This window comes from Carcharodon carcharias, chromosome 25 (genome assembly GCF_017639515.1).
Source record: "Carcharodon carcharias isolate sCarCar2 chromosome 25, sCarCar2.pri, whole genome shotgun sequence".
NCBI classification, from domain to species: domain Eukaryota; kingdom Metazoa; phylum Chordata; class Chondrichthyes; order Lamniformes; family Lamnidae; genus Carcharodon; species Carcharodon carcharias.
In genome coordinates this window covers 25460218-25487722 of record NC_054491.1, presented here as the reverse complement: position 1 = coordinate 25487722, position 27505 = coordinate 25460218, and the positions used below count along the sequence as shown (strand labels likewise).

The 27505-nt window shown below is 45.3% G+C and overlaps 1 protein-coding gene across 4 annotated transcripts in view; it reads left to right on the top strand.

Moving 5' to 3' along the window:
- Positions 1-14981, top strand: part of LOC121269629 (ubiquitin carboxyl-terminal hydrolase 2-like) — a 101723-nt gene extending 86742 nt beyond the window's left edge. For 3 of the 4 annotated variants that reach the window (XM_041174371.1, XM_041174370.1, XM_041174373.1), the window contains 10 exons: positions 848-971; positions 1399-1510; positions 1718-1828; positions 2630-2694; positions 2845-2948; positions 5288-5368; positions 7975-8053; positions 8939-9046; positions 10118-10238; positions 10661-14981. In XM_041174371.1, coding sequence (XP_041030305.1) covers positions 848-971; positions 1399-1510; positions 1718-1828; positions 2630-2694; positions 2845-2948; positions 5288-5368; positions 7975-8053; positions 8939-9046; positions 10118-10238; positions 10661-10748 — 993 coding nt within the window. In that variant the 3' untranslated portion in view covers positions 10749-14981. Of the gene's footprint in view, positions 1-847; positions 972-1398; positions 1511-1717; positions 1829-2629; positions 2695-2844; positions 2949-5287; positions 5369-7974; positions 8054-8930; positions 9047-10117; positions 10239-10660 lie in introns of those variants that run through there. The other variant, XM_041174372.1, reaches the window with a different exon arrangement.
- The last annotated feature ends 12524 nt before the right edge of the window (positions 14982-27505 follow it).

The following is a 27505-nucleotide window of genomic DNA, read 5'->3' as shown; positions in this document are numbered from 1 at the left end:
CGGCTGGATGTTACGGTGTTGTGGGAATGGTGACTTGGGATTTGCAAACATACGCCTGTATTTGAGACACCTGTTTTTACGTCTGTTTTATAAACAAACTGAGGTGTCAGCTGTGTTCGTTCAGGCTGTTTTTAAACAAGGCTCCTAAAAGCAAATCCTCAGAGGCAGGTAAGCTACAGGTTGGAAGAAGTGGGGGTGGCGAAGGAAAGTGGGTCAGAAGACAGCTGGCAATGTCTCTGGGATGAAGCCTATAGGAATTATAACTCCTTCAGACTCCTGTAATTCATGCAGATGCAGGGAACCTGCTGGATATCGATCCAAAGTCCAAGCTGGAGTTCCATCCACTGCTGGGGCCTCCTGACTCGAGAATAATTCTACCTCAGTCACAGGCTGCCTCCATAGAATAGGAGATGTAAGATAGGTGATGGGGAATCCAGAGGAGGGGAGACAGCAGGAGAGTGTGTGAGAGTGATGGACAAGTTTCCATATCCTGGAATTTGTTATGACCCAGTTCTGTTTCCCTGCTCCGTCTCCGTAACTGAGGGTTGCAGCTCTCAGTAGCTGCAGACCATAAACTCTGCTGCTGCCTCAAGGAGCCAAACTGGTTTTTGGTTTTGTTTTCACGATTGCCAGTCTGTCCTTGGAGTGAAAGTTGCCCTGCCCATGGCAATGCCCCAGAGAGCTGCAGCTTGTTGCCATGCAGAATAGCCAGGAGCTCCAGGTCTGTTCTGGATGTAAGCACTGGTCCCGTTCATTCCATCCTACCAGCCTCAGTGTGAATCCCACCTGCTCTCCTCACCTCCTTTTCGTTAGTGTAGCCACTAATGTTCCTTTTTTTTTGATGCAGTGTTTCATGAACTCCATCCTGCAGTGTTTGAGCAACACCCGGGAGCTGCGAGATTATTGTATTCAGAACACCTACCGGCGAGATCTGAACAACCGGAGCCGCACCAACACTGCGCTGATGGAGGGTAAGCACCCCCGTGTGTTGGCCAAGGGCTATGGAGAGGCCAATAAATCTTTACCTCCTAAACCAGCCCCCCCATCCCCATTGCTTCAACATGAAGCAAAGTGTTTTACAGTTCTGAGCTTGGCTTCTGGGATGTCTCGCACATCATCTAACTCTTTTCTTCTCCGCCGATGCTGCCAGACATGCTGAGTTTTTCCAGGTAATTCTGTTTTTGACCGAGCTTACATCGTCTGGAATATCATTATCACCAAATGGCGCTAATCAATCACCGTAGGCATCAATTACAAAGGCAATATCATTGATAATATGCTGAATGACCTCCTCCTGGGCTGAATTATTCTATGAAAATGCTTAAAATAATTTGAGTACTCCTCAGCCTGCACTGACCAATGCCACTAAAGCTCATCAGTCTTTGTTCTCTCCTGTAGAATTTGCGAAGCTTCTCCAGGCCCTGTGGACATCATCCAACAACGACCCTATCAGCCCTTCGGAGTTTAAAACACAAATCCAGAAATACGCCCCGCGGTTTGTGGGATACAAGTAAGTAACATCCAAAATATAATTAGTAGTCAGGGCTGAAAGCTGTTAGCACAGTTCCTGCCGCCAAGGGACATACCTGGGCTTGACTCATTCTGTTGCATTAAAGTTCCTCTGAGTCCTGGGTAATGATGAAAGTTGCTATATAAATGCAAGTTTATTTGTTCTTCCTTACCAGACCTTAATTTTGAAATTGTTTTGCTCGTTCAGTCAACAGGATGCCCAGGAGTTTCTGCGTTTCTTGCTGGACGGGCTTCACAATGAAGTGAACAGAGTTTCGGTCCGTTCCAAGGCTACAGCAGATGACCTGGACCACCTTCTGTAAGTGTCAGCAATCTCCCCGTATGACCCCTACTTGTCCATTAACCTGTTGGAGCTGCCTGCATGCAGATTCCTCGTGCTGAGTGCTTGAGTTTTATTCTGTGCAGGATCCAGTTCACAATCTTCCTATTTCAATTTAATTTTAGGGAGAGGCGCGTGTGGTCCCTGAAATTTCGAGTTTCTTAGAATTTACAGCACAGAAACAGCTCATTTGGCCACACTTATTTATGCTTCACACAAGCTCCTTCTCACCCTCCTGCACCTAAACACATCAGCATAGCTTTCTATTCTGTTCTCCCTCTTGAGGTTACCAAGCTTCCCTTTAAATGCATTACGCTATTATACTCCTTGTGGTAGTGAGCTCCAATAAATTGTTATTTCTGTCTTCTTGCAAATATAACTTCCTAGTAACTCTCCTTTAGTTTTATTTACATTCCCAATTTAGCCGACCCTATGTCCAATTATTGCCCTGCAACATTCTAGAGTCAACTTTGGGGTGATTGAAACTGCTGATTGAGATGAGAACAATGTCCCTCCGCTCCTTGTTCCCCTGATATTGCTGCTATGGCCGGAGTGTGTTAGGTTGTAGAAATTTGGAACAGAGGCATTGCCCTGACCTAACTCACACCCAGGCACTGCTCCCAAACTCACTTTGTGTGCTTCATTGTTACTGTGTTTTCAAATTCAGAAGTTTTTCTAATTAGTTAAAGAATTTAGGATAATATGATAATGGTGGTATGTGGTGAACGACGTTGGTGTATGATGTGGGCACTCAGTTTAAATTTTCCTCTCCATCTCTAGTGATGATGAAAAGGGGAGAAGAATGTGGAAGAAGTACCTGGAGAGAGAGGACAGTCGGATTGTAGGTGAGTGCAGCACCTTCAGGTTTCCACATGAACGGAACTAGGTATGGGCATGTGATTGCGCAGATCAGAATTGCGAATGTCAGGAAAATTCTGGAGGAAATACCTGATTTTTTTTTTCAAAGAGTAACTTGGATGATTTGTGTTTTCCAGATCATTTTGTGGGCCAGTTGAAAAGTTCCCTCACCTGCAGTGAGTGCGGCTACTGCTCCACAGTGTTTGATCCTTTCTGGGACCTGTCACTGCCCATCTCGAAGGTAAGATACTGAAGTTACAGCTGGTACCAGCATACACCTCGACTGTTGCTGCATTTCTGCAGTGTCAATATCTGAAAGAGCGTTTTTATAGGATGCAGTTACATCAGGTTCACATTCTGGGTAGGCTTGCACCAGAGGAAGCAAGGGTGTGGACATTATAGCACCTGATAAACAGCAGAGGAGCTGCTAATATTCAGATGCTATTTGACCATAGGAACATCCTTTACCTGTAACTATTACCCAGGAAACAGCCATGGTGCCATCACTATGCACAGTCAAACCTTTGGAAAGAGAAGCGAAACACTAGGGGTGGAAGATTACAGCCCTGTCACAGCGGGGGTGGGGCTATAAAATGCGGCACACCATTCAAAAGCCCAATGACTTTGGCGGGACCGTAATATCCAGCAGGCTTAAAGTTCCACCCTAGGGGTTAACTGTTAGAACACCTCTGTTTCCATAACAACTGAGCTCAACAGAAGAGGGATGAAAGCCTCAGCACCTGCTTTCCTATTCATTCTCGATGTGGCATTTATTGCCCATTTAATTGTAGTTGGCTTGCTAGACCTCTTCAGAATCAGACCTGTTGGTGTTGGACTGGAGTCACATATAGGCCTGCAGCTGTACAGGGCCTTGGTGAGACCACACCTGGAGTATGGTGTGCAGTTTTGATCTCCTTTCCTAAAAATACTTGCCATAGAGGGAGTGCAGCGAAGGTTCACCAGACTGGTTCCTGGGATGGCAGGATTGCCCCATGAGGAAAGATTGAGCCGACTAGGCCTGTATTCACTGGAGTTTAGAAGAATGAAAGGAGATCTCATTGAAACATATAAAATTCTGACAGGGCTGGACAGACTGGATGCAGGAATGATGTTTCCTCTGACTCGGTGGGGGGAGTGGGGCGGTGGGTAGAACAAGGGATCACAGTCTCAGGATACGGGATAGACCATTTAGGACTGAGATGAGGAGAAACTTCTTCACTCGGAGGGTGGTGAACCTGTGGAATTCTTGATCACTGAAGGCTGTGGAGGCCAAGTCACAATGTGTTTAAGAAGGAAATAGATTGATTTCTGGACTCTAAAGGCATCAAGGGTTTTGGGGAGAGTGGGGGAGTACAGCGTTGAGATAGAGGATCAACCACGATCATATTGAATGGCAGAGCAGGCTCGAAGGGCCAAATGGCCTACTCCGGCTCCCCTAGTTTCTATGTTTCTAATAGATGAGGACAACAGGTTCCTTTCCAGAAAGGAAGCCAGCTGGGTTTTCACAACCATCGGGCAGATTCATGCTCTCTTTTACTGAGACCAATTTATTCATTTATTATCTATTCCAGATTCATTTTTTAAAACTGAATTGAAAGTTCTCAAGCTAGCCTGGTGGGGTGTGAACTCACTCGCTCTGGATTATTATTTCAGTAATGTAACCACAATACCACCAGACCCTTTACTGTGTTACATGTGTTAGTTCCTCCTGGGTAAAATGTGTGCTGTCTAACTCTAGCGTGATGTCAGAATGTGTGCAAAGGGCAGTGACTATGTCTGGAGCTTGGGATGATCCTTTGCATGGTGTGGGAGAGTTATGTTTGGTTTGTGTCAGTCGACAGGCGCGAGAAGAAATGTGAGCAATCCTAATCTCCGAATGGCAGCAAACTCCTTCCTCATTTGCAGCCAGACTCAGGGAACTAGGGTGACAGGTTAACAGTAGCTGGTCTTGCAGAATGTGTAAAGAGAAAAAAACAGAGCGAATGTTTCTGGTCAAGGACCTGTCTGTTCTGAAGAAAGGCCCTAGACCTGAAATGTTAACTCTGTTTCTCTCTCTGCAGATGGTGCCAGACTTGCTGAGTATTTCCAGCATTTTCTGATTTTATTGCAGATTCTCCAGCATCTGCAGTATTTTATTTTTGTTGACAGATTTAACAATCTTGTTTGGAGCTTGTACATCTTTTTCTGGTGGAAAGTCTTCAACCTTCCTTCAGTGTGGCAGGACCCCCAACTCTTCCTGAATAAAGGGAGCAATGCTATTGTGAATAATTAGTTTATTTTTCTGTCACCATTACCACATTCCTTTCAATTGCGTTCTGCAACCCTTTAGGTATTGCTGCCTTCCCAGTTGTTGTTGCTTTTAGTCTAGAGAACTTTGGACAAGTTGCTCATGTGTCCGTTGAAATTAGGGGAGCAGCTCTAGGTGCAAAGGTCACTGTGACCTTAACCCTTCAGCTGCCAACTTAATCACACACAATCAGTTTCTAGTGTTTTGACTCTGCTGATGTCTCATTGTTATCAACAGTTTTCATAAAATGTCCTGTGTTGCTTATTTATTCCTGGCTGTTGGTCCTTTTGCAGAAGGGTTATGGGGAAGTTTCGCTGATGGATTGTATAAGACTATTCACCAAAGAGGACGTTCTGGATGGAGATGAAAAGCCGGTGAGTTGACCTTTGCTCTTGCCCGGTCACTCTTTTTTGTTACTGCTTGGCCTTGTGTGGAAAGTGCCTGAGGTTACATACATGTGGAGTAGGAGCAGGAATAGGCCATTCGGCCCCTCGAGCCTGCTCTGCCATTCAATAAGATCATGGCTGATCTGTTTGTGTTTCGAATTCCACTTTCCCATCTACCCCCAATAACCTTAGATTCTTCTGAGGCAAGGGAATCAATCTACCTCCGCCTTTAAAATATTCAGTGACCTCATTTCCACTACCATCTAAGGCAGAGAGTTCCAAAGTCGCACAAGTCTTAAAGAAAAAAAATTCTCCTCATCTCTGTCCTAAAAGGGCGACCCCTAATTTTAAAATACTGCCACCTAGTTCTGGACTCACCCACAAGAGGAAACATCCTATCAATGTTCACCTTGTCAAGGCCATTCAGGATCTTATATACTTCAATCAAATCACCCCTCACTCTTCTAAACTCCAGTGGAAACAAGCCCAGTCTGTCCAACCTTTACTCATAAGACAATCCGCTCATTCCAGGTATCAATCTAGTAAACCTCCTCTGAACCGGCTCCAATACATTTACATCCTTCCTTAAATAAGGAGACCAAAACTGCACACAGAATTCCAGATGTGGTCTTGCCAATGCCAATAACCAAGGCAGTGGCAGTTATAAAAATTAATTCTCAGGATGTAGTCATCATTGGCAAGACTGGCATGTATAGCCTATTCGAGGCTGGTCTGAGAAGGGTGGTGGGCTGCCCTCTTGAAATGTCACTGTCTGTGAAGTGAAGTTGCTCCCACAGTGTTGATAGATAGGGTGAGGGATGACAGTGGAAGGGGAGGTTCTGAATTTTGGGGCCAGGATTATTGGGTAGAGGAGTTAACAATTCGGGTCAGGCTCAAATTCTATTTCCGCTCTGACTAAAAAAGAGGAAAAATTTAGAAATAGGAGATTAACCTGAGACAATTTTGCAAACATGGAATAGGAAAATGGCCTCTTCCCCAAAACCGTGGTGATCAGAATTATTCATGGGGTGGGGGTGGGGGGGGCAATAGTTGGGGGACTGCAGAATAAAGTTTCAGAGCTTGATTCTGCTGAATATCCAGACCAGGGTTCAGTTCAGACAAGAATGGACTGAATTTCCAATAAGGATGGATTCATGCCCAAAATCTGCACTAGTGCAGCCAGTCCTGAAACCTGCCATAACTTTGGCATGGTGAAACTTTCAATCACTGAATGGAAGATATTTGAGGATTAAATTTAAAACCTACTTTGTTTCCCAGAAATTTTCAATCACTCAAACCCCAGGGAAATTAGAGATCAAATGAATGATGGGATTAACACAATTAGCTTAAGAGCAACCAACAATCTATTGCTTGATAAAGAATGTTAAAGGGACTTGGAGTGTCGGTGACTAACAGAAACCAGGATTAGTTTTCAAACTCCCTTTGGACATTTGTTAAAAAGAGGTAATTGTTTGATGTCACCCTGCAGTATCATGTAATTTTGGATTAAAATCCTGGAACTCCCTCCCTAATAGCACTGTGGGTGTACTTACACCACATGGACTGCAGCAGTTCAAGAAGGCAGCTCACCACCACCTTCTCAAGGGCAATTAGGGATCAGCAATAAATGCTGGCCCAGCCAGCGACACCCAGATCCCATGAATTAATTTTTTAGAAGTTTGTGAATGAGTGTCATCAGTACTGGCCTCCTTGTGAAACTTTATATTCCTGCATGTTTTGTATTCAATGCGTACTGAGAATCCATGGATTCTACTTTGCTCCCCTCCTTTTACTAGAAGGATCAACTTGTGCTGGATACGAATCTCACCACCGGCTCATACATGGGCTCGCTTTGAAATATGTTAATATTTCATCCTGGGACATCATAACCAAGTCTAAGCCTCTTCTCATCCACTGCCCTTCCCAGCACAAGTCACAGAGCAGTGACTAGCTGTACCTGTAACTGATTTGCCTGTCCCTAGTCCACAGTTTCCCAGAAGCCCCCCTAACTAACAAATTAGTTAACTCATAACTTAATGATACCAAGGCTTAGAGGGTTAAATTATAAAGATAGATTGCATTGTCCAGGCTTGTATTTCTTTGCTTGTGGAAGATCATAGGATGATCTAATTGAGATGTTTGAAATGTTAATACAGTTTGAGAAACATTTCTTCTGGTGTGAGAATCAAGGACGATTAAAATTAGAGCCAGGGTATGCAGGGGTGAGTACTGCTTCACACAGAATGATGGCGATCTGGATCGATCTCTCCCCAAAATGTGTGGTGCTAGAATTCAACTGAGGCTTTCAAGACTCTGATCAACAGTAGTTTGTCGGATACATCAAGAGATATGGAACTACAGTTGGTAAATGGAGTTGAAGCACAGATAAGCCATCATCTAATTGAATAGCAGAACAGGCTCAGTGGGCTGAATGGTCCTGTCCTTTACCTAAAGTTCGTAAATTAGCACCGACCAGGTATTGGACTCGAAACCCTCCTGCTTTGCTTTAACAAAATCATGGATTGATTTGAGTATGAGGGCGGGTGTAGACTCCTACCTCTACTGCCTCTAACTTTGTGTGTTCTGTGTTCCAGACCTGCTACAGATGCAAAGCCCGAAGGAAATGTACCAAGAAATTCACAATCCAGAAATTCCCAAAGATCCTTGTGCTTCGTATCCTTCTGATAAGTCGCTTCTAGAAGGTTGTGTTTTCTGCCAGGCAATCTTCATCATTGCACTGATGTTTAGTTGATTTATTTAGCATTGGTTAGAAACTGAGATCTACTGGAATTGAGGGAGTGTGGAACCTGAGTGACAGTGAGCTGGAACAATCTTATTTCACCTCTTGGGACTTTAGTTCTAGTTCATTCTGAGTTGGGCCTGATGTTTCCCTGATTCCAGGTACCAGCCCAAGGTGAATAATGTTGGATAATCTCAATCATTGCTAGCTAGAAACACAGAGAATGCATTAGTGTTCGGTGTCTCTCACATTTATCCTAGCTCTGTTTTAGTTGTGTATCTCACTCTTGCTCACTTTCTCACACATCCATTCTCTCTGTCTCTTGTTCTCACGTCCTTTTTATTTTGTGTGTCCTCTGATGTTGTACTTTGCTGTTGGTCCCTTATCTCCTAAGCAGCGGGTACTGACTCTAGCACTGCTTCACCATGGGGTACTGTTCCACAGGCAGTGCTTAACCTGATTTCTCACCCAGCTGGCTAGTATCCACAAGTGAGTGGTGTTGGCTAAGCTATTGAATGTGTTGGGATAAGTCCCAGCCACACCAACCTGATCATTTACTACATTTCACCCCCCACCGACCCCAACCCTGAAACTGATTGTAGTGCTCTGACTCCCAGAAGAATCCTGATCCTTGGAGCAGAATTACTCACTAGCTGAAGTTGGGGGGAGTCTGCCCAAATTTCCAAACAGAGATTGCTTAGTGTTGTTTAAAATTGTTCCCTGGCTCCTTTGCTCTTTTTGTTGACATCCTACTGAAAGACAGAAATTTGAGTGACTTTTTGAAGCAACCTATGAACCTTGACTCAGCAGTTTTGCAGATTTGAAGCGATTCTCTGAAGCTCGGATTCGCACCAGTAAACTGTCTACCTTTGTAAATTTTCCACTGAAGGATCTCGACCTTCGAGAGTTCTCTTCTGAGAGCAATGGTGAGTAATGTGCGGTGCTTAAGATGATTGCGATGTGTACAGAGTCCGTATAGTACATGGGCATGTTGCATTATGGTCCTGGTGTGTTTCCATGCCACTCCTCCAGTGGGTCTACTATGTCACAGTGGATTTGTACTCTCGCATCAGAGTCACAAGATTCCTGGTTCAAGTCCCACTTCAAAGCTTGAGCAAAAAGCCAAGGCTGACCTCTAGTGCAAAACTGAGGGAGCACTGCACTGTCAATGGTACCATCTTACGAATGAGAAGTTAAACTGAGGCTCCATCTTAGAGACCTCATTGCACTATTCGAAAGAAGAGCAAGGGAGCTATCCCTAGTGTCCTGGCCAATATTTACTCTACATCACACAAAAATAGACAGATTATTTGGTCATTCTCGCATTGCTATTCATGGGATCTTGCTGTGTGCAAATTGGCTGCCGCACTTCCCATATTACAACGGTTGACTACACTTCAAAAGTACTGCATTGGCTGTGAAGTACTTTGAGATGTACTTATATAGCACTTCTCAGACACAGGACAAATCTCTCTTTTGGATGGACTGAGTTGTCATCCACTTGTTCTGGCTGCACTGCACGTGAGAGCTCAATGACTGGGATAGAGCTGAAGTTTTCTCTGAATGCTCCAGCTGCATTTCACCCTAACCCTGAGCAGCCGCAGAGTTAGAAAAGTTAAAATTGTTGATTTTTAAACATGTTCATTTAAATGGACACTTCCTAAATGTGTGAGGGGTGAAAAGGTATTGAGACCAAATATCAGAAGGAGTGGGGGGAGGGGTTAAATCCAGAAGTTTCCAACCCCATTCTGTACGTAGATGGAAAAAGGATAAAAGTTTAATCGAGAGCATCAAAGGAAAGGATTTAACTGAGAGTCTATCAGTGCTGCGTCATGGAATATTCTGGAAAGGATTTAACTGTACTGAGAGTCCATCAGCGCTAGTCATTGGATTATTCTGACAGAAATAAGTAAAGCTTCTCCCATTGTAATGGTTGCTATGGGATGGTTGATTAAAGTACACAGGAAAAATATCTTTTTCATTCTTTCTCTTGGCAGTTCATGCAGTTTACAACCTCTATGCTGTGTCCAACCACTCAGGCACGACCATGGGCGGTCATTACACTGCATACTGCAAGAACCCACAGTCTGCAGAGTGGTACAACTACAATGACTCCAGGTGAGCTCTATTAATGCAACCCACCCCTGCCATGCTACACCCAAAGGCACTCATTCACCAATATCCCATGGTGAATTGCAACATAGAGAAACATTTTGGTTTCTTCCCACCTGGCCCATTAAATGGCAACAAGTGAAGGCAGAGTTTTGTTGTTTAAGTACCTGTTTCGAATAACTGTCCCTATCTGGAGTTTTACAAAGATCAGCCAGGATTCCTAGTCCTCATGGAGTGACCCTCCTGGAATGTGCACATTGGGTGAGGGTAAAATCCTGCTGCCATCTCTACAGTCTCAGAGCTGCATGTCTGAGAATGGTGTAGATTTCCAGCATCTACTGAGCATCCTCAACTGGCACATTGTTGGTGGGAGGAAGAAAGGAGAAAAACAAGGGGTAGAAATCATAAGCTCTCCTCTTTCTTTGCAGAGTAACTCCAATGTCATCGAGCCAGATACGGACAAGTGACGCCTATGTTTTATTTTACGAACTCTCCTGTCCTTCCTCTCGGATATAACAGTCTCCAGACACAAGACAACAAAGCAGCTTAAACTGTCTTGCAGCAACGGCAACATTTCTAAGTGATCATCTCCACGTATCCTGGTGGTGCAACAACAAATCCCTTGACCAGGAGCTCAGCCCACCAGTGACCAGATTGACTGCACCAGGAATGAGAGGGGCAAAGGAGGGCGGGCGGGGTGACACAAAGGGCTTTTTTAGAAATTCAGGGGTCACCAGCCCTGCAGCCATTGACGGTTTTTCCAAAGTACACCAGCACCTGATGCAGAGTGAACACAGCTCAGACCAACACCTTGCTGATGAAATACTGTCTGCAGCAGTGAGCTATAGGAGCTGTGGATTCTGCACCAGCACACCCTCTCTTCTTGGCACTGTCATGGAGTATGTTTATTTTCAGTTGCAGAATTTTTCTTGCAAGTCTTTTGAAACATTAAAACCACAGATTGTTACAGAGAGGGATAGAGGTGGTCTGTTGCTGTTTCAGATCCTCCGAATTACAAACAAGGGAATCAGGCTCAGGCCAATTATTTAAATGCTTATTTATATTTTTTGGTTTTGTTGCAGTGAGTTGTTTGAATTCCTGTGACACATCTGGTTAGAACCATCACCATCCAAGGGGTAAATGTTCCCGTGTACACCCCCCACCCCACAACTGCTGTCTGGAATGGGGGGAATTGCCCTGTTTCACTGTCTCCATGATGCCTGCAATATTTAAGAAAAATATTAAATTATATTTAAAATAAAAACAAAACTCACATTTAGTAAATTGCAAGTTCAGATTTAAGGAACCTGTCCAGCTCTGAACTTAGATTAGGGTTACCTGGACTGCTCTGCTGTCCTAGAGGGCTGACAGGAGTAACATTTACTTGCCCAAGTTAATCTGCTTTATCTCTTGAGTCCACAGAGTAAATTCCCTGTGACCCCTGTTTGTTGTGAAACTATTACCCGAGGTTGAAAATACTGTGCAGTTAATAGCCCAGCTTTCTTAATGGCATAGACTGTTCCCTTTATCAAGACAGGAGAAGAGACTCCTGTCTGTTATCTTAAGTTTAGGTCTCTGTAATTAGTACAGTGGTAGTAACCTCACTCAGCCCACAACCCTAGTTTTAGTTTGTTTTTTCCCCTTGCGAGAACAGTTTGACCAGAATATCCAGAGTCTATGGAGTCGGTCAGTGGGGTTCAGGTAATTTGTTTCCATCTCAGACCTGCGTCTGGCACTCTGGGCAGTGACCAGCAGCGTCAACCATCCTGTCTGTTTCCATCCTGTCTTTCTGCCTCCTTCCCCCTACCCCCTCTGTCCTCATTCCCCAGGGACTTGCATCTTCCAGACACCGTTTCTCACTTTTTACCTTTTTAAAAGAATGTGGAGGGGAAAGGAATTAAATTTAAAGAAAGAGACACAAAGCTTTGCGGTTTCAGAAGTGAACAATTCGATTGCTTAAACATGAAGTGAACCCGGTCACCCCTGTCGTTCGCCATCCCCCAACTCCTCTCTGTTACTCTTACTATAGAATCCAGCTTGGCTCAGATATTCAATTCTTGGGCATTATCAGGACAGCATTAGACTACTCCAAACTTTTAAACCGATTCTAACTATGACAAGGCTATATGGGATGGGCAGTATACTCGGGAAGCCTGTGATTCCTCTAATAACAAACTATTTCCCATCAAGAAAACGCCAATCAGATCATATTTTACAGGACTCAAATATTACAACCTTAACAAACTTGCCTAGTGTTAATTCTGCTCCCAGCTGGTCTGCACCCTGATATTGAAAATGTGACTTTGATCTGTAGGATGAGAAATCACATGGAATGCAAGAGATTAGTTTCAGCTCAAAAGGGTTACAGAGAATGTGATTCTGGAGCATTCCCACCGCCCCCATCCCCCACCCAGTCCCCCGATGTCCTGTGATTGGGTTTATTTGTAGTTCTCTCTGTGTCTGAGCTGTCACTGGGTGTTTCTGAAATGCACACACTGCCTATTTATTGTGCTTGCTGGCCTTTGTGAGAGCCAGTGACTCCTTTCATCTTGTCCTTTTATTGAGGGAGGAGAGTAGGAGAGAAACAGAAACAGGTGAAGACTCCAGCTTCTGTTCATGGTGACGGTTTATCCCTCTCGTGTCAAACCCTGACTTTTCTCCACATTCCTAACTGCCCTACTCCATAACCGTGTGTCTCTGTACAGGCGATTGATCCTCTAACTCGGGCCATTTGAGGCAGTGCCCTGTCTCCCTGGCCCAGCTGTGTGAAGACTTTTCCTGGGTGATCTTCTATCTGGGCCTCTCTCCAGTCCTCCTTGCTCCTTCTGTATTTCCCTGAATCATATCTGACCGGTGATACTGCTTTCTCCAGTGCAGTATAACTACTGTGCTGATTGGTGACATGTTCTCCAGATAACCCCTCCCCAAGAGCAGCCCAGTGGGAAGGGGCTTATTAATTACCAACATGGCATCAGTAACATTAACACACACTGTGTCCATCTGTTACTTTCCCATCCCCACCCTGGAAACTCTTCATCCTATAGGGCTTTTTAATTTTATCTTATTAAAGAAGACTCTAATTTTACTGTGTTAATTTTAAACTCTAATGCATGGAGACGTGATGACTGTTCTATTTTGATATGTCGTGGGTTTATGGATGTATCTTGTTTACTGTGTAAACAAGCACTGGATATATTTTATATTATGTACATTGAGGAGCTGTACATAAGAAATTTTAACTAAATATATATATATCTATAGTATATAGAATAACAGCTGTGTGTATACACGCGCAGTATAAATATATAACCTATGCCTTGGAATGACAGCCTGGTGAGTGGGCACTAAGCAGGGGTCTTTGATCTCGGGTACAGTATGAATCCTGTTTGGTTTATTGTTTAATTTTAAATGAGGAATGTTGTTCTTGTAACAAGATGCTGTCCAGCTGTAGAGGAGGCTGAGAGGCTGCTGTGCTCACAACTCTCAGCACAGAGTTCCCAGCAGAGGGGATAGTGTGGTGAAATTTATTTTATTTACGTGTATTTTGTTAATCTCCCTCACCCTGATCCCTTTCTTCCCCCAAGTTGATCAGAGTTGGGGGGAAAAAAGTTTATTTGTTTCAGACTTTTTCAGTCCTGATATTGAGACTGGTCCCCAACTTGTTCTTGTATCTGATGTCCTGGTTTCTCAAGGGTGAAATGATCAAGGACAGGGCGGGTGGGTAATGTCTCCTCCCAATCATGGTGCAGCTTTGATAATGAGGGCATGCCAGTTAACTCCCTTTGGTCACATATCTGGCCTGTCAAACCTGGCAGAGGAATAATGACTCTCCTGGAACATTGCAGATGGCAATATTCTATCATATTAAGCAAGAGGGGTACTTTAAAAAATGTTTATGGGGTATCGGTGTCCCTGGCAAGGCCAGCCCTTGGTACTCATCCCTGATTGCCCTTGACATTCTGAACCACTGCAGTCCATTTGTTGTAGATATACCCACAGCCCTGTTAGGAAAGGAGTTCAGGGAACATTTACAGACAGTGGGAAAATTTGTGTTAAAAAAAAAAGTGAGAGTTTGATTTGTATCTCTATTCAAGTACAGCTTAGGCTCTTGATTGGAATCTGCCCTCCCCCCCCAGAGAATTTCTCAGCCTTCATTCACTTAGCCCTTCCCCAAACGATAGGGCTCGGAGTCCTGGCACATTCCAAAACACAGATAGGGCTGTGGAACTTGCTGCACTATCCTGGGGAGGGAGGGGTAAGCAGAGGGGTCACAGTGATGGTCAAACTCTTGCTCTGAAACCAAGCAGAGAGAGGAAGTTCCTTTGCCTATGGCAGAGTGAGGGAAAAGGATTGGGGGGTGGGGGGAGGGAAACAGGCTTAGCTGGTCCTTGGCACAGGCTTGGAGCTTGCAGCTGCAGTGATGCTGGGGAACTGCGAGCACCAGTTACTTATATAAAGCTATGAAACTGATGCAAATGACTGGGAGCAGGAGGTTTCTCACTCTGCCCATACCCCTTAACCATTGGTATTACTTTCTTGTACTGTTTTATTTCATATTAACTGGAATGTTCTGAAAAAAAACAAATAATTAAGAAGAAGATTCTGCAGTTTGTTATTGCTGTAGTCTGGACTGGCTGCAAAGGTGGATGTTCATTGGGTTTAATGCAGCACTGGCTCACTGAAGGGTGTGAACATGCACCTTGTTTTTTAAACTCCTTTTGAAAGAATAAAAGCACTGTGAATATTAAACTAATGTATGCTACCTTTCTCTTAGTTTAGATTCAATTGCCAATTCTGCTTGGAGGTATTTCTGGAGGTTTAATTACATGGTATCACCACATGTTATCTCGCCATGTGACATCTGCAATAGTTATTGCAACTCTCTCCGGATGTCGGGTTCTGGTTTAGACTGGGTTCCCTGTGAAAGCGACAGCTCTGACTTTGCACCTTCAGTCACAGGGGCTTGTAGTTGGACCTCGAAACCAGCCAGTACAGACTGACCTGAACCAGCCTGAGAGATTGTACAGAGGACCAGGGGCTCAACATCCTTACAGGGCACATTGCCCAAAGCTCAGCACCAACATTTCTAAAACTCAGATTCCCTCACTCTGGGAGACCCATCCCAAGGCAACAGGCAACCCCTGTTCAAATACATAATTAAATTGACTAAAGCAATGTATTTTTAAAAATTCCCTGTTTCTCCACAAATGTTTATCTTTGGAAGCCCCAGATTGTTCATAAAATAATTCACATGGGCTCTGCCTTCCAAATTTCCAGACAGCAAACTCAGGCCTTGTGTCCGAGCCTGTAATCAGCCTCCTTGTTAAGGAGGCCAGATGTCCCCGCTGATGTTTTTTGCCATTGCCCCCCACCTCTCCTGTGGGCAGTAACTTGTTGCAGGACAGTCCTGACAACAATCTCAGCTAAGTACCTTGCCCTTAATAGTTTTCCCTGGAATTAATGCTATTCAACTGTGACAGTATCACCACTGAGCCTGATTATATTCCGACCTGATTCTTCCGTGGGGCTATAGCTGAAGTATTGAGGTTTGCCTGTGCAATTAGGCAATCCTCACAAATTAACAACCCCCTTTTTATCCTTAATCTATTCTCATTTCCTCTTTGTAAAAGGAAACAGAAAAGGCTGCAAATAATCCAAGAACCATCATTATCTGAGAATAAGGGGATTTTATTTTTTATTCATTGGATGTAGGTGGCTCAGTTGTTTAGAGAGCATTTAAGAGTCAACTGCATTGCTGTGGGGCTGGAGTCACATGTAGGTCAGACCAGGACATTAGTGAGTGAGCAGGTGTGTTTTTTAACAACAATGGTTCCATGACCATCATTAGACTTTTAATTCCAGATTTTCATTAGATTCAAATTCCACCATTTGCCGTGGCGCAATTTGAACCCAGGTCCCCATAGCATTACCCTGGGCCTCTTACTAGTCCAGTGACAATACCGCTATGCTACCACCTCCCCTCGGGTACAGATCTGGGCTTGGAATGGTTAACCTGTGCTTGCTTCTTTTTGATTCAGTGTATTTCCAGCATTTTCTGTTTGTATTCCTGCATCCCTGGAGGTGAATGAGCAGACATCAACTCCTAGCCTTATCCCCAACTTTGCCCCCATCTCTGTCCCCAACCCCAGGAACATGTCTGTATATAACAGACCATTCATAGAAAGAGAGAGCAAGAGAGACTAATAGAGAACTAGAGAGACGTTTCTACAGGACGAGACTTTACTGCAATACATTCCTGAGCCTATTATATAACTTAAGAAATGCCTGTTATTTAATCAGAAACTTTGGAATTGCTTTCAGTTTAATAATCTAATAACACAGGCACAGCTCAGAGAGAGGAATGTGCATGTGAAAGTATTTAACAAATAATTCTGATTATTTAGAGTACATCAGAAATCTTTATTGGCTAATTGGGAGAGTTCATTTCCAGGTGAGAGGATGGATTGTCATACATGTATATTCAAATCCATCTAATATGATTTTCAATGTGATGTGACACAGTTAAATAAAGGGAGTTGCACTGGCTCAGTGGATAGTTCTCTGCCTCTGAGCTGCAAGTCCTTGGGTTCATGTCCCACTCTGGACTTATTGCCCATGAAAAGAACCCATCCACTGGTGCAGGCAAGCCAGTCTGTATGGGCAGCAGTCCCCAACCCAATACCCCAGCCCTGCCTGGATGAAGGGGGAGGGTTGGTGACAGGAAGGATATTGGCTATAAAACCACCACTAAACCCAAAAAAATGGTGATCAACCAGCAGTGTGGAGACCCCATCTAACATCAGGAAAATTGAAAGACAAGGAAGAAGGTGACATATTCCAACTGGAGAACTCGTGTACAGCAATATTTTTACAGTTTCCAATATATTTTCAATATTTAACTATTTCAGCGAGAATAAAAGGATAAACTACAACCCCACATTCTCAATCAAGAATTCAATACAATAGGAGTCACTGAAAAAGATTTTAGTCTATTAGAAGCCATGCTGCTCTCAGCATTCTTGTGGCTTTTGGATGTTTGGATCATTTGTGGCCCCTACCCTGGCCCAGTGAATATCGCACCCAGGCCCAGTGGATATTGCGCCCTGGCCCAGTGGATATCCCGCCCTGGCCCAGTGGATATCGCGCCCTGGCCCAGTGGATACCGCACCCTGGCCCAGTGGATATCCCGCCCTGGCCCAGTGGATATCCTGCCCTGGCCCTGAGGATATCGCGCCCTGGCCCAGTGGATATCGCGCCCTGGTCCAGTGGATACTGCACCCTGGCCTAGTGGATATCCCACCCTGGCCCAGTGGATATCGTGCCCTGGCCCAGTGGATACCGCACCCTGGCCCAGTGGATATCGCGCCTTGGCCCAGTGGATAGCGCACCCTGGCCCAGTGGATATCGCGCCTTGGCCCAGTGGATATCGTGCCCTGGCCCAGTGGATATCATGCCCTGGCCCTGAGGATATCCCGCCCTGGCCCAGTGGATATCATGCCCTGGCCCAGTGGATATCGCGCCCTGGCCCATGGATACCGCACCCTGGCCCAGTGGATATTGTGCCCTGGCCCTGAGAATACCCACCCTGGCCCAGTGGATACCGCGCCCTGGCCCAGTGGATACCACACCCTGGCCCAGTGGATCTCACGCCCTGGCCCAGTAGATATCATGCCCTGGCCCTGAGGATATCCCGCCCTGGCCCAGTGGATATCACGCCCTGGCACAGTGGATATCGCGCCCTGGCCCAGTGGATACCGCGCACTGGCCCAGTGGATATCGTGCCCTGGCCCAGTGGATATCGTGCCCTGGCCCAGTGGATACCGTACCCTGGCCCAGTGGATACCACGCCTTGGCCCAGTGGATATCGTGCCCTGGCCCAGTGGATATCGTGCCCTGGCCCAGTGGATACTGCACCCTGGCCCAGTGGTTATCGTGCCCTGGCCCAGTGGATATCGCGCCCTGGCCCTGAGGATACCCACCCTGGCCCAGTGGATATCCCACCCTGGCCCAGTGGATATCGTGCCCTGGCCCTGAGGATACCCACCCTGGCCCTGTGGATACCGCACCCTGCCAGGTTTGAGAGGTGGGCAGGAAGTGAGGAGGAGGCTGTGCACCGTTCAATGTTCAGCCTGGCAGAGAACTGCACTCAACAATTATGGGCGAGTCCCTCCATCAGTTCCCTGGCACTCCCTCTCCCGCACTCCACCTACCCTTTCTCCCCTCTCTTCCTTTGCTCTCCTCCCTCCCTCCCTCTCATCCCCTCGCTCCCCTATTGCAGCCAAGCCTAACCCCTGCTCTTGATATTCAAACGGAATTTCACATCACTGAACGTCACACCATGCTTCTGATGAGGGAGTAGATTTGTTTGTGACTGCTGGGCCTTTCCCCACAAGCCCAAGAGTTAATCTGCCCAATTATAAATCAAAACAGTGAGAATGAACAAGGGGTTTGGTAACTATTCGAAGTCTACACAATGAGGATGAAGGAGAACTTGTTAGAAAGTTAAACACAATTGTAGCATGAATGTACTAGTGGAGATGATAAATTATGCTGTTTGTGTCTTTGAATTAAGTTCAGTCTGCTTCCCCTCAGTCTGATTCTTTCCCAGTTGTGCTCCACCAACTCCAATCACACTTGACTCAGATTAAAGTAAAACTTCAAGCTATCCAGAAAGGCCGAACGATAAGTCTCGAGGTATTTGGCTGCAGCCTCACGTGGCTGGAATAGAAATCGAGCGAGGCAGCTACTCGATTCAAACTCACTTCTCAGAATGCAGAGGTCGGGACTCAGTGACACACACACTGTGTGAACTTCACACACGGGAATCTTTGTCATAGGCTAGAATCATTTCCCAGCTTTCAGCATTAAATGTGTTGAATTGCAGCATTTGGAGTGATGCCGACAAAGGAGCAACTGATCCAGGATTTTAATGTGTTTGAAAACTTGTGAGTACTGCAGGCTGATCACAGAACTTAGAGAAAGATGGAGAGAAAAACAGACATACAGCAAGGAGAGAGGGAAAGCCAGACAGAGAGTGGGAGAAGCAGAGGAAGAGAAAGAGGAGAGACAGACGGATAGATGGTGGAGAGAGAGGAAGAGAAAGACAAAGACACAGAGCACAAGACAGAGACCAAGATTTGGGAGGAGAAAGGGAGGAAAAAGACAGATGGACATAAAGAGAATGAAGAAGGAGAGACTCAGAGAGAGATACAGGGAGGGAGAGATAGCGGGAAGAGATAAAAAGAGGGAGAAAGAAAAAGCAGGAGAGAGCCAGAGGAATTGGCGAGTGTGAAAGAGAGGGGGAGAAAGTCAGCGGTGGGGACAGAGATACAGACAATGAGAAAGTCAGTCAGATGGAAGAGTGACAGAGTTAGAGGTACAGAACTATGTGAGATACTGGAGGGTGTACAGAGAGCATGAAAAAGGTGAGATCAGAGCAGAAGAAAATCAAATACAAAAAATATGCAGCAATTAAGACAAGTACAGAGAGATAATGTTCAGATTCAGTTATTATTCATTTATGGAAACATATATAGGGGGAAATACATAAAATCTATTGAGCACCTTGAAGCTGAGCTACATGATGAAATGTTCTTTCTCTGGACACACCGATGTCTCGCTGGAAAACTGAAGCAATTTTCAGTAAAACTCGAGTTGTTTTTGCTGCCAGTACAGGGTTTCTTCAAACATGCACGAGAAAATGGAGTTCACAGAAATCACTTTGGAAGACCACAGGAGAGAGGAGAGTAAGGTAGGAGCAGGCCGTCAGATGTTGGCTGATGATTTCAACTGTTTAAAGCATGAAATCCATTCCTAGATAAAAACAGAAAATGTTGGAAAAACTCAGCAGGTCTGACAGTTCAGAAGAGTCATATTCAACTCAAAACATTAACTCTGTTTCTCTCTCCACAGATGCTGCCAGACCTACTGAGCTTTTCCAGAATTTTCTGTTTTTGTTTCAGATTTCCAGCGCCCCCAGTATTTTGCTTTGATTTTAGAATCCATTCATAGACTATTTTAAAATATTACCCAAAGGGCAGGATTAGACTGTGCCTCACCACCTCAAGGAACTGGAGGCTGACTGGAAAATATCGGTCAATTGGCTACCACTGCATGCAGCTGGGTAGCCCTGCCGCCTGCCCTCTCATATTCCCCCCTCCACCACATCTTGTTTCATGGAAAATAGTCCGGGAGTTGGGATGGAACCAGGGAACCAGTGTACAGGCTGGTAGCATGAAATTCCATGCCTTCCCACTTCCATTCCCAACCTCAGCAAAGGCAAAAAAATCCAGCCCAATGTTTTGGTTCTTCTTGGAGTTTTCTCACTTTGACATTGTCTCTGTCAAAATCTCTTTTTTTTTTGTCCCAGTGTCATTTCCACTCCTGTTCTGAACTGGTTCCCTTTGCAGGTTAACTCCACAGGCATCTTGTGCTCCTCCCCAACCGGCCTTACACCAAGGTCACTCTTTAATATCTCCAGTCAGAGAATGAGCATCACCAGGATAGTCCAACACGGATTTCATCAGAGCCAAGCCCATTTCTGTCTTAAAACAAAAAGGGAAAATGCTGGAAAAACTCAGCAGGTCTGGCAGCGTTTGTGGAAAGAGAAACAGAGTTAACATTTTGAGTCCGTATGACTTCAAAGTTCTGAAGAAGAGTCATATTCAACTTGAAACATCAACCCTGTTTCTCTCTCCACAGAGTTTTCCCAGCATTTCCTGTTTTTATTTCAGATTTCCAGCATCTGCAGCATTTTGCTTTTACCCTTTTCTGCCTTGCCTTCAACACTCATACGAGTCACAGGAAAGTGGTCAGGACCTGAATCCTGGCTGATTCTTCCCCTCCATAACTTGGCAAAGCTGATTTTAGCACCCCAAGTCATAGTTATATACCCTACTATCACCCCCTGGAACCCTGTAAAATAGCATAAGGTGCATAGAGACTAAAACAGAGTAAAACCATGCAATGTGGAAAATGAAACGAATTATATGCCTGTTTTCAGAGTGATTTTGTTAACCCAGCCTACCAGCCTGACAGTGGAATGGAAGAACAGGTGGAAGAAGGATTTGGAAACCGTGTGAATGCTAATCCACTGAATGGATCAGGTATGAACAGCATCAAGCTCCAATCCCAGAGCTTCCCGTCTAAATCACTCTGCATTCTTCACTGGCAGGAAGCTGATGCGGAGGGTAGGAAAGGGGAGGGGGAGAAGTGCATATGGCAAGAGGATGGGGAGGGGACAGGGTTAGGGGAAGGTAGAGTGGAGTTTGGGAGAGAATGGAAAGAGGCTGGGGGAGGGGAGGGGAGGAGGAGCTGTGCGGGGATAGGGGAGAAAGGGTGGGAAGGTGGTTTGGTGGAGGTTGTATTTCACCCTCTTCCCACCCAGACAGCAAAAACCAGGTTGCTCAAGTTCTTCTGAATAAGCTATAGAGGATGAGGTGGAATGGCTCTGCTTTACAGGAGGCCTCAGTGTTCCTCTTAACTGGGCTCAAAAACAAAGCAGACAGCCAATAGTAAGAACATGAGTGGTGGACACTTGGGGGTGGGGTAGGGAGATGATCACTTTAAAACACTACTTAATTAATGTATCTATAATTAACGAACTCTGTCACATTGACAGGGTCCAGAATCAGGAAGTCCTGGAAATACTGAACCTTGTCAAATCCAAGGCCGGGTATATTAGTACCTAATATAGATATTACCAATATATTGTCATTCTATATAAAATGACAATATAGAATGGTAATATAGAATGATAGAGCACAAACAGCCCATCATGGTTATGCTAGCTCTATGGGAAATTAATCCCACTCCAAGCTCTTTCTCCATAGTTGTGCAAAATTTTCCCTTCAAGTAATTACCCACTTCCCTTTTGAAAATTATTATTGAATCTGCTTCCACCGCACCTTCAGACAGCGCCTTCCAGATCACAACAACTCGCTGTGTGAAAAAATTCCTTGCATCACCTCTAGTTCATTTTCTAGTTCCAATCACCTAAAATCTCAGCTCTCTGGTTACCAGACCTTCCGCCAATGGAAACAGTTTTTCACTATTTGCCATTCATGATTTTGAACACCTTTATCAAACCTCCTTTTAACCTCTTCTGCTCCAAGGTTCCCTTTGCAGGCACAAACTCCACAGGCATCCTGTGCCCCTTGCACCGCACCACACGCCCCCCACCCCCCACCCCCCCCCACCCCCACCCCAAGGAGAACAGTCCCAGCTTCTCCAGTCTCATCACATAACTGAAGTCCCTCAACCCTGGGACCAATCTAGTAAATCTTATCTGCATCCTCTCCAAGGGCTTAATACTCTGCCACTCTTCCTGAAGTGTGACGCCCTTCATTGGACGCAATGATCCATCTGAGGCCTAACCAGTGTTTTATAAAAGTTTATTGCAACTTCCTTGCTTTAGTTTTCTAGTCCTCTATCAGTATGGCCAAGGATCCCCTATACTTTTTAACACTTCTCAACTTGTCTTGACAGCTCTAAATGTTTGTGTACCTACAACCCCAGTTCTCTCTGTTCCTGCATCTCTTTTAAAATTATGCCATTTAGTTCCTATTGCCTCTTCAGATTCTTCAAACAAAATATATCACTTCACTGCATTGGATTATATCGCCCATTTTACCAGGCTGTCTATTCTCTCCTGAATTCTGTTGCTATCCTTCTCATTGTTTACTGTATTACAAGCTATGAACATGTATCAAAATGAGCAATGATCCTGGTACCTGATTGTACCTCCACAGGAGGTGAAAATCACAGCTCTGGCCTTTGGATCAATCAAATCCATTTGCAGCCAAATAGAGAATGGAATAGGAGAGTAAATTTAAAACAAATCGAACCCTTGGTCAGTCTGTGGAACAGGCTCCATTGGGGACAGTGGAAACAGTTCATATTAATTCATCAAATGTGAATTAGATAGATTTCTTTAAAAATATAGATTTTAGGTTTCAGTACCTTAGTAATTGGAGACATGACATGTGGTGAGTATAGGAACCTTGGGAGGAACAGGTGATTTTGGACTGCGATTCTCAAAACTCCACCACTGGGGCTTTTCCTTACCTCCTGTCTGGGTCTGACAGGCTAATTAGGGGATTGCAACTGTCAGAGGGCAGAAGATAAACCTGGGTCTTTTACTGTCCAGCAATTCTCACTGCCAACCTCTGCTCCTGAAACCCAAACAAATGAAACAGCATCTCATAGGAAACAAATCACAGAATCTCACAGTGCAGAAGAGGCCCTTCAGCCCATCGAGTCTGCACCGACACGTGAGAAACACCTGACCTACCTACCTAAACCCATTTACCAGCACTTGGCCCATAGCCTTGAATGTTATGATGCGCCAAGTGCTCATCCAGGTACTTTTTAAAGGATGTGAGGCAACCCACCTCCACCACCCTCCCAGGCAGCACATTCCAGACCGTCACCACCCCCTGGGTAAAAATGTTTTTCCTCACATCCCCCCTAAACCTCCTGCCCCTCACCTTGAATTTATGCCCCCTTGTGACTGACCCTTCAACTAAGGGGAACAGCTGCTCCCTATCCACCCTGTCCATGTCCTCATCATCTTGTACATCTCGATCAGGTCGCCCCTCAGTCTAATACCCTAAATAAATTTCATTCATGGAAGATCCATTTCTGGCCATGGTTTTGATCCAAATAGATTGGAAAGGCCCATGTCCGATTCTTGCTCTGTGCTGTTCCCTCCCCTGAGACAGGCATTGACTGCCCTACAACAGGCTGTAAGCTTCCAGGGTACTGCCCCTGATTAAACCTGCTCAGCCCTGCTGGACGCTGCCCAGGTAGACAGAAGCAGTCTCAGCCGTGATGCTTTTTTGAGCAAATTAGCCTCAACATTTGGAATGGATTCCAGTTCCTGGCGTGGATTGTACACCAGGCTGATTCAGCACGATCACAAGAGGGAACAGGGGGAAGTAATGAAATCCAATGTGTGGACTGGACTGGGAGTCAGGGAGCTGTTAATATGAATTATTTTTTTCCCTGCTCCAGTGAATGGTTCCTGGGAGATGCTCACTGGGAGAAGTGGCACATGCCCGGGCCTGGTGTGGCTCTTTGTCACGGTGACTGTAATTCTGACCCTGGCTATCGGAGGAACTCTGATTACCTTCGCTGTTCGTGAGTATTTAGATTTATTCAAGCAGGAGGTAATGGGGCTGTGCATGGCGGGGGCTGCCTAGAACAGGCAGTGACTCCAATTGTTTCTCTCAGTGTTGTGTGACTGTCCACATAGGCAGAAATTCCCACTGTTACCCCCTCGCCGCCCCCCAACCCCCCAGTGTGGTATGTCTGTTCACAGTCTAACATGAAAGAAAAAGATTTAGTTGTGATGGACAAAGATTTCAGAATGCTTTAAGGAATGCTGGGATATTTTTGGATTACAAACTTGCCATCATTGGAAAAAGGACAGGAAATAGCAACTGGTCCATCTCGATTGTCCCATCTGAACACCATGAGCAGCATCAACTGGCCCCCGGTCACTCAATCTCCTAGGTGGGGCAATCAGAGGGACTGGTCAAGTAGGCTCTTGGCGACTGTACTATACCAATCACCGATACCCCCACCTACCTGATAAACTCAATACATCTCCAAATCTAACTTCAATGGTTAAAAACAAAAACAGAAAACGCTGGAAATACTCAGCAGGTCTGGCAGCATCTGTGGAGAGAGAAATAGAGTTAAAGTTTCGAGCCCGTATGACTCTTCTTCAGAGCTAAAGAGGAGTAAAACTGTGATGAAATTTATACTGTTTAAGGGGGTGGAGCAGGTGAAGCTGGATAGAAGGCCAGTGATAGGTGGAGGCTAAGGAGAGATTGACAAAGATATCATGGAAACAAGGACAAAGGGAATGTTAATGATAGCAGTAAGGGCTAAAGAAGGTGCTGATAGTGGCATATAGGTAAGAAAGCAAAGTCTGTTAATATGAACATAAGAACTAGGAGCAGGAGTAGGCAATTCAGCCCCTGGAGCCTGCCCTGCCATTCAATACGATCATAGCTGATCTCATTTCAGCCTCAATTCCAATTTCTTACCCTCTCCCCATAACCTTTCAACCCGTTACTAATTAAAAATCTATCTATCTCCTCCTTGCATTTATTCAGCGTCCCGGCATCCACTGCACTCTGAGCTAGTGAATTCCACAGATTCACGACCCTTTGAGAAAAGTAATTCCTCCTCATCTCTGATTTAAATCTACCACCCCTTAGCCTAAAACTATGGCCTCTCATTCTAGAATGCCCCACAAGGGGAAACATCCACTCCACGCCTACTTTGTCTATCCCCTTTAGCAACTTATATACCTCAAGATCTCCTCTCATCCTTCTAAACTCTAGCGAGTATAGGCCTAAACTGCTCAACCTCTCCTCATAAGACAAGCCCCTCATCTCTGGAATCAATCTAGTGAACCTCCTCTGAACCGCCTCCAATGCAGAATAAGGGTCAGCTGTCTGTGAAAGGACAACATGGAACAAGTAACAGATGGTCCTGCCAGGATGGGATGGGGGAGGGGCCAGTAGTTGGAGAAAAAGGGATAAAAAGGGGATAAAACAATGAATAAAAGTATAAAAATAAAAATAAATAAAAATAAAAAGAAATGGATAAAATGAATTTTGAAAAAGGGATTAAGAAAGGGGTGAAGATAGAGGAGGGAGTTTGTGAAAAGAGGAAGTTCAGTGGTTGAATGGTGAGGTAAATGTATGATTTACCAGCGGGTCTCTGAACACTCAGTTGAAGCTTTTCTCTCCGATCCATCTGTCATCATAGTGCAGGGAAGCTGTCAAATCAGCAAGGATGTCTGAAAGAAAGAACTTGCAGTTATATAACGCTTTTCGCAACTTCAGGGCATCCTAAAGCACTTTACAGCTAATTAAGTACGTTTTAAATAGTTACTGTTTAATGTAGTCAATTTGCACACAGCAAGATCCCACAAATAGCAATGAGATAATGACGAAATAATGGTTTTGGTGATAATGGTTTCATACCCTTATGCTCTCATCTCAATGAATTTCGGGCTTGGCACGATGCTGAACTCTTCCGCCGCGTTCGTCTCCGGGCTCATTTCTTTGGGCAGGAGTCCTCTCCCCGTTCAATGGATCCTTTTACCCACCTCCAATATTCTCCCTCCACCTGGAGCCCTCCCTCTGGATTCTTACCCTTTCTTGATCTTTTCATTGAGAACTGTCGGCGTGACATTAGTCGTCTCAATTTCTCTGCTCCTCTCACCCATTCTAACCTGTCTCTCTCTGAACTTGCTGCACTCTGTTCTCTCAGGTCCAACCCCAACATTGCCATCAAACCTGCTGACAAGGGTGGTGCTGTTGATGTCTGGCGCACTGACCTCTACCTCGCGGAGGCTGAGCGTCAACTCACAGACACTTCCTCCTACCTCCCCCTGGACCATGACCCCACCACTGAACATCAAGCCATTGTTTCCAGGACTGTCACTGACCTTATCTCCTCTGGAGATCTTCCTCCCACAGCTTCCAACCTGATAGTCGCCCAACCTCGGACGGCCCGCTTCTGCCTACTACCCAAAATCCACAAACAGAACTGCCCCGGTAGACCGATCATGTCAGCCTGCTCCTGCCCCATGGAACTCATTTCTCGTTATCTTGACTCCCTTCTCTCTCCCCTTGTCCAGTCCCTTCCCACCTACATCCGTGATTCCTCTGACACCTTACGTCACATCAACAATTTCCAGTTCCCTGACCCCAACCGCTTCCTCTTCACCATGGACGTCCAATCCCTCTACACCTCCATCCCCCACCAGGATGGTCTGAGGGCCCTTAGCTTCTTCCTCGAGCAGAGGCCCGAACAATCCCCATCCACCACTACTTTCCTCCGTCTGGCTGAACTTGTTCTCACACTGAACAATTTCTCCTTCAACTCCTCTCACTTCCTCCAAATAAAAGGTATGGCTATGGGTACCCACATGGGCCCCAGCTATGCCTGTCTCTTTATGGGGTATGTGGAACATTCCTTGTTCCAGTCCTACTCCGGCCCCCTTCCACAACTCTTTCTCCGGTACATCGATGATTACTTTGGTGCTGCTTCATGGTCTCGTCGGGACTTGGAAAAATGTATTAATTTTGTTACCAATCTCCACCCCTCCATCATTTTCACATGGTCCATCTCTGACACTTCCCTTCCGTTCCTTGACCTCTCTGTCTTAATCTCTGGTGATAGACTGTCCACCAATATCCATTACAAGCCTACCGACTCCCACAGCTACCTCGACTACAGCTCCTCACACC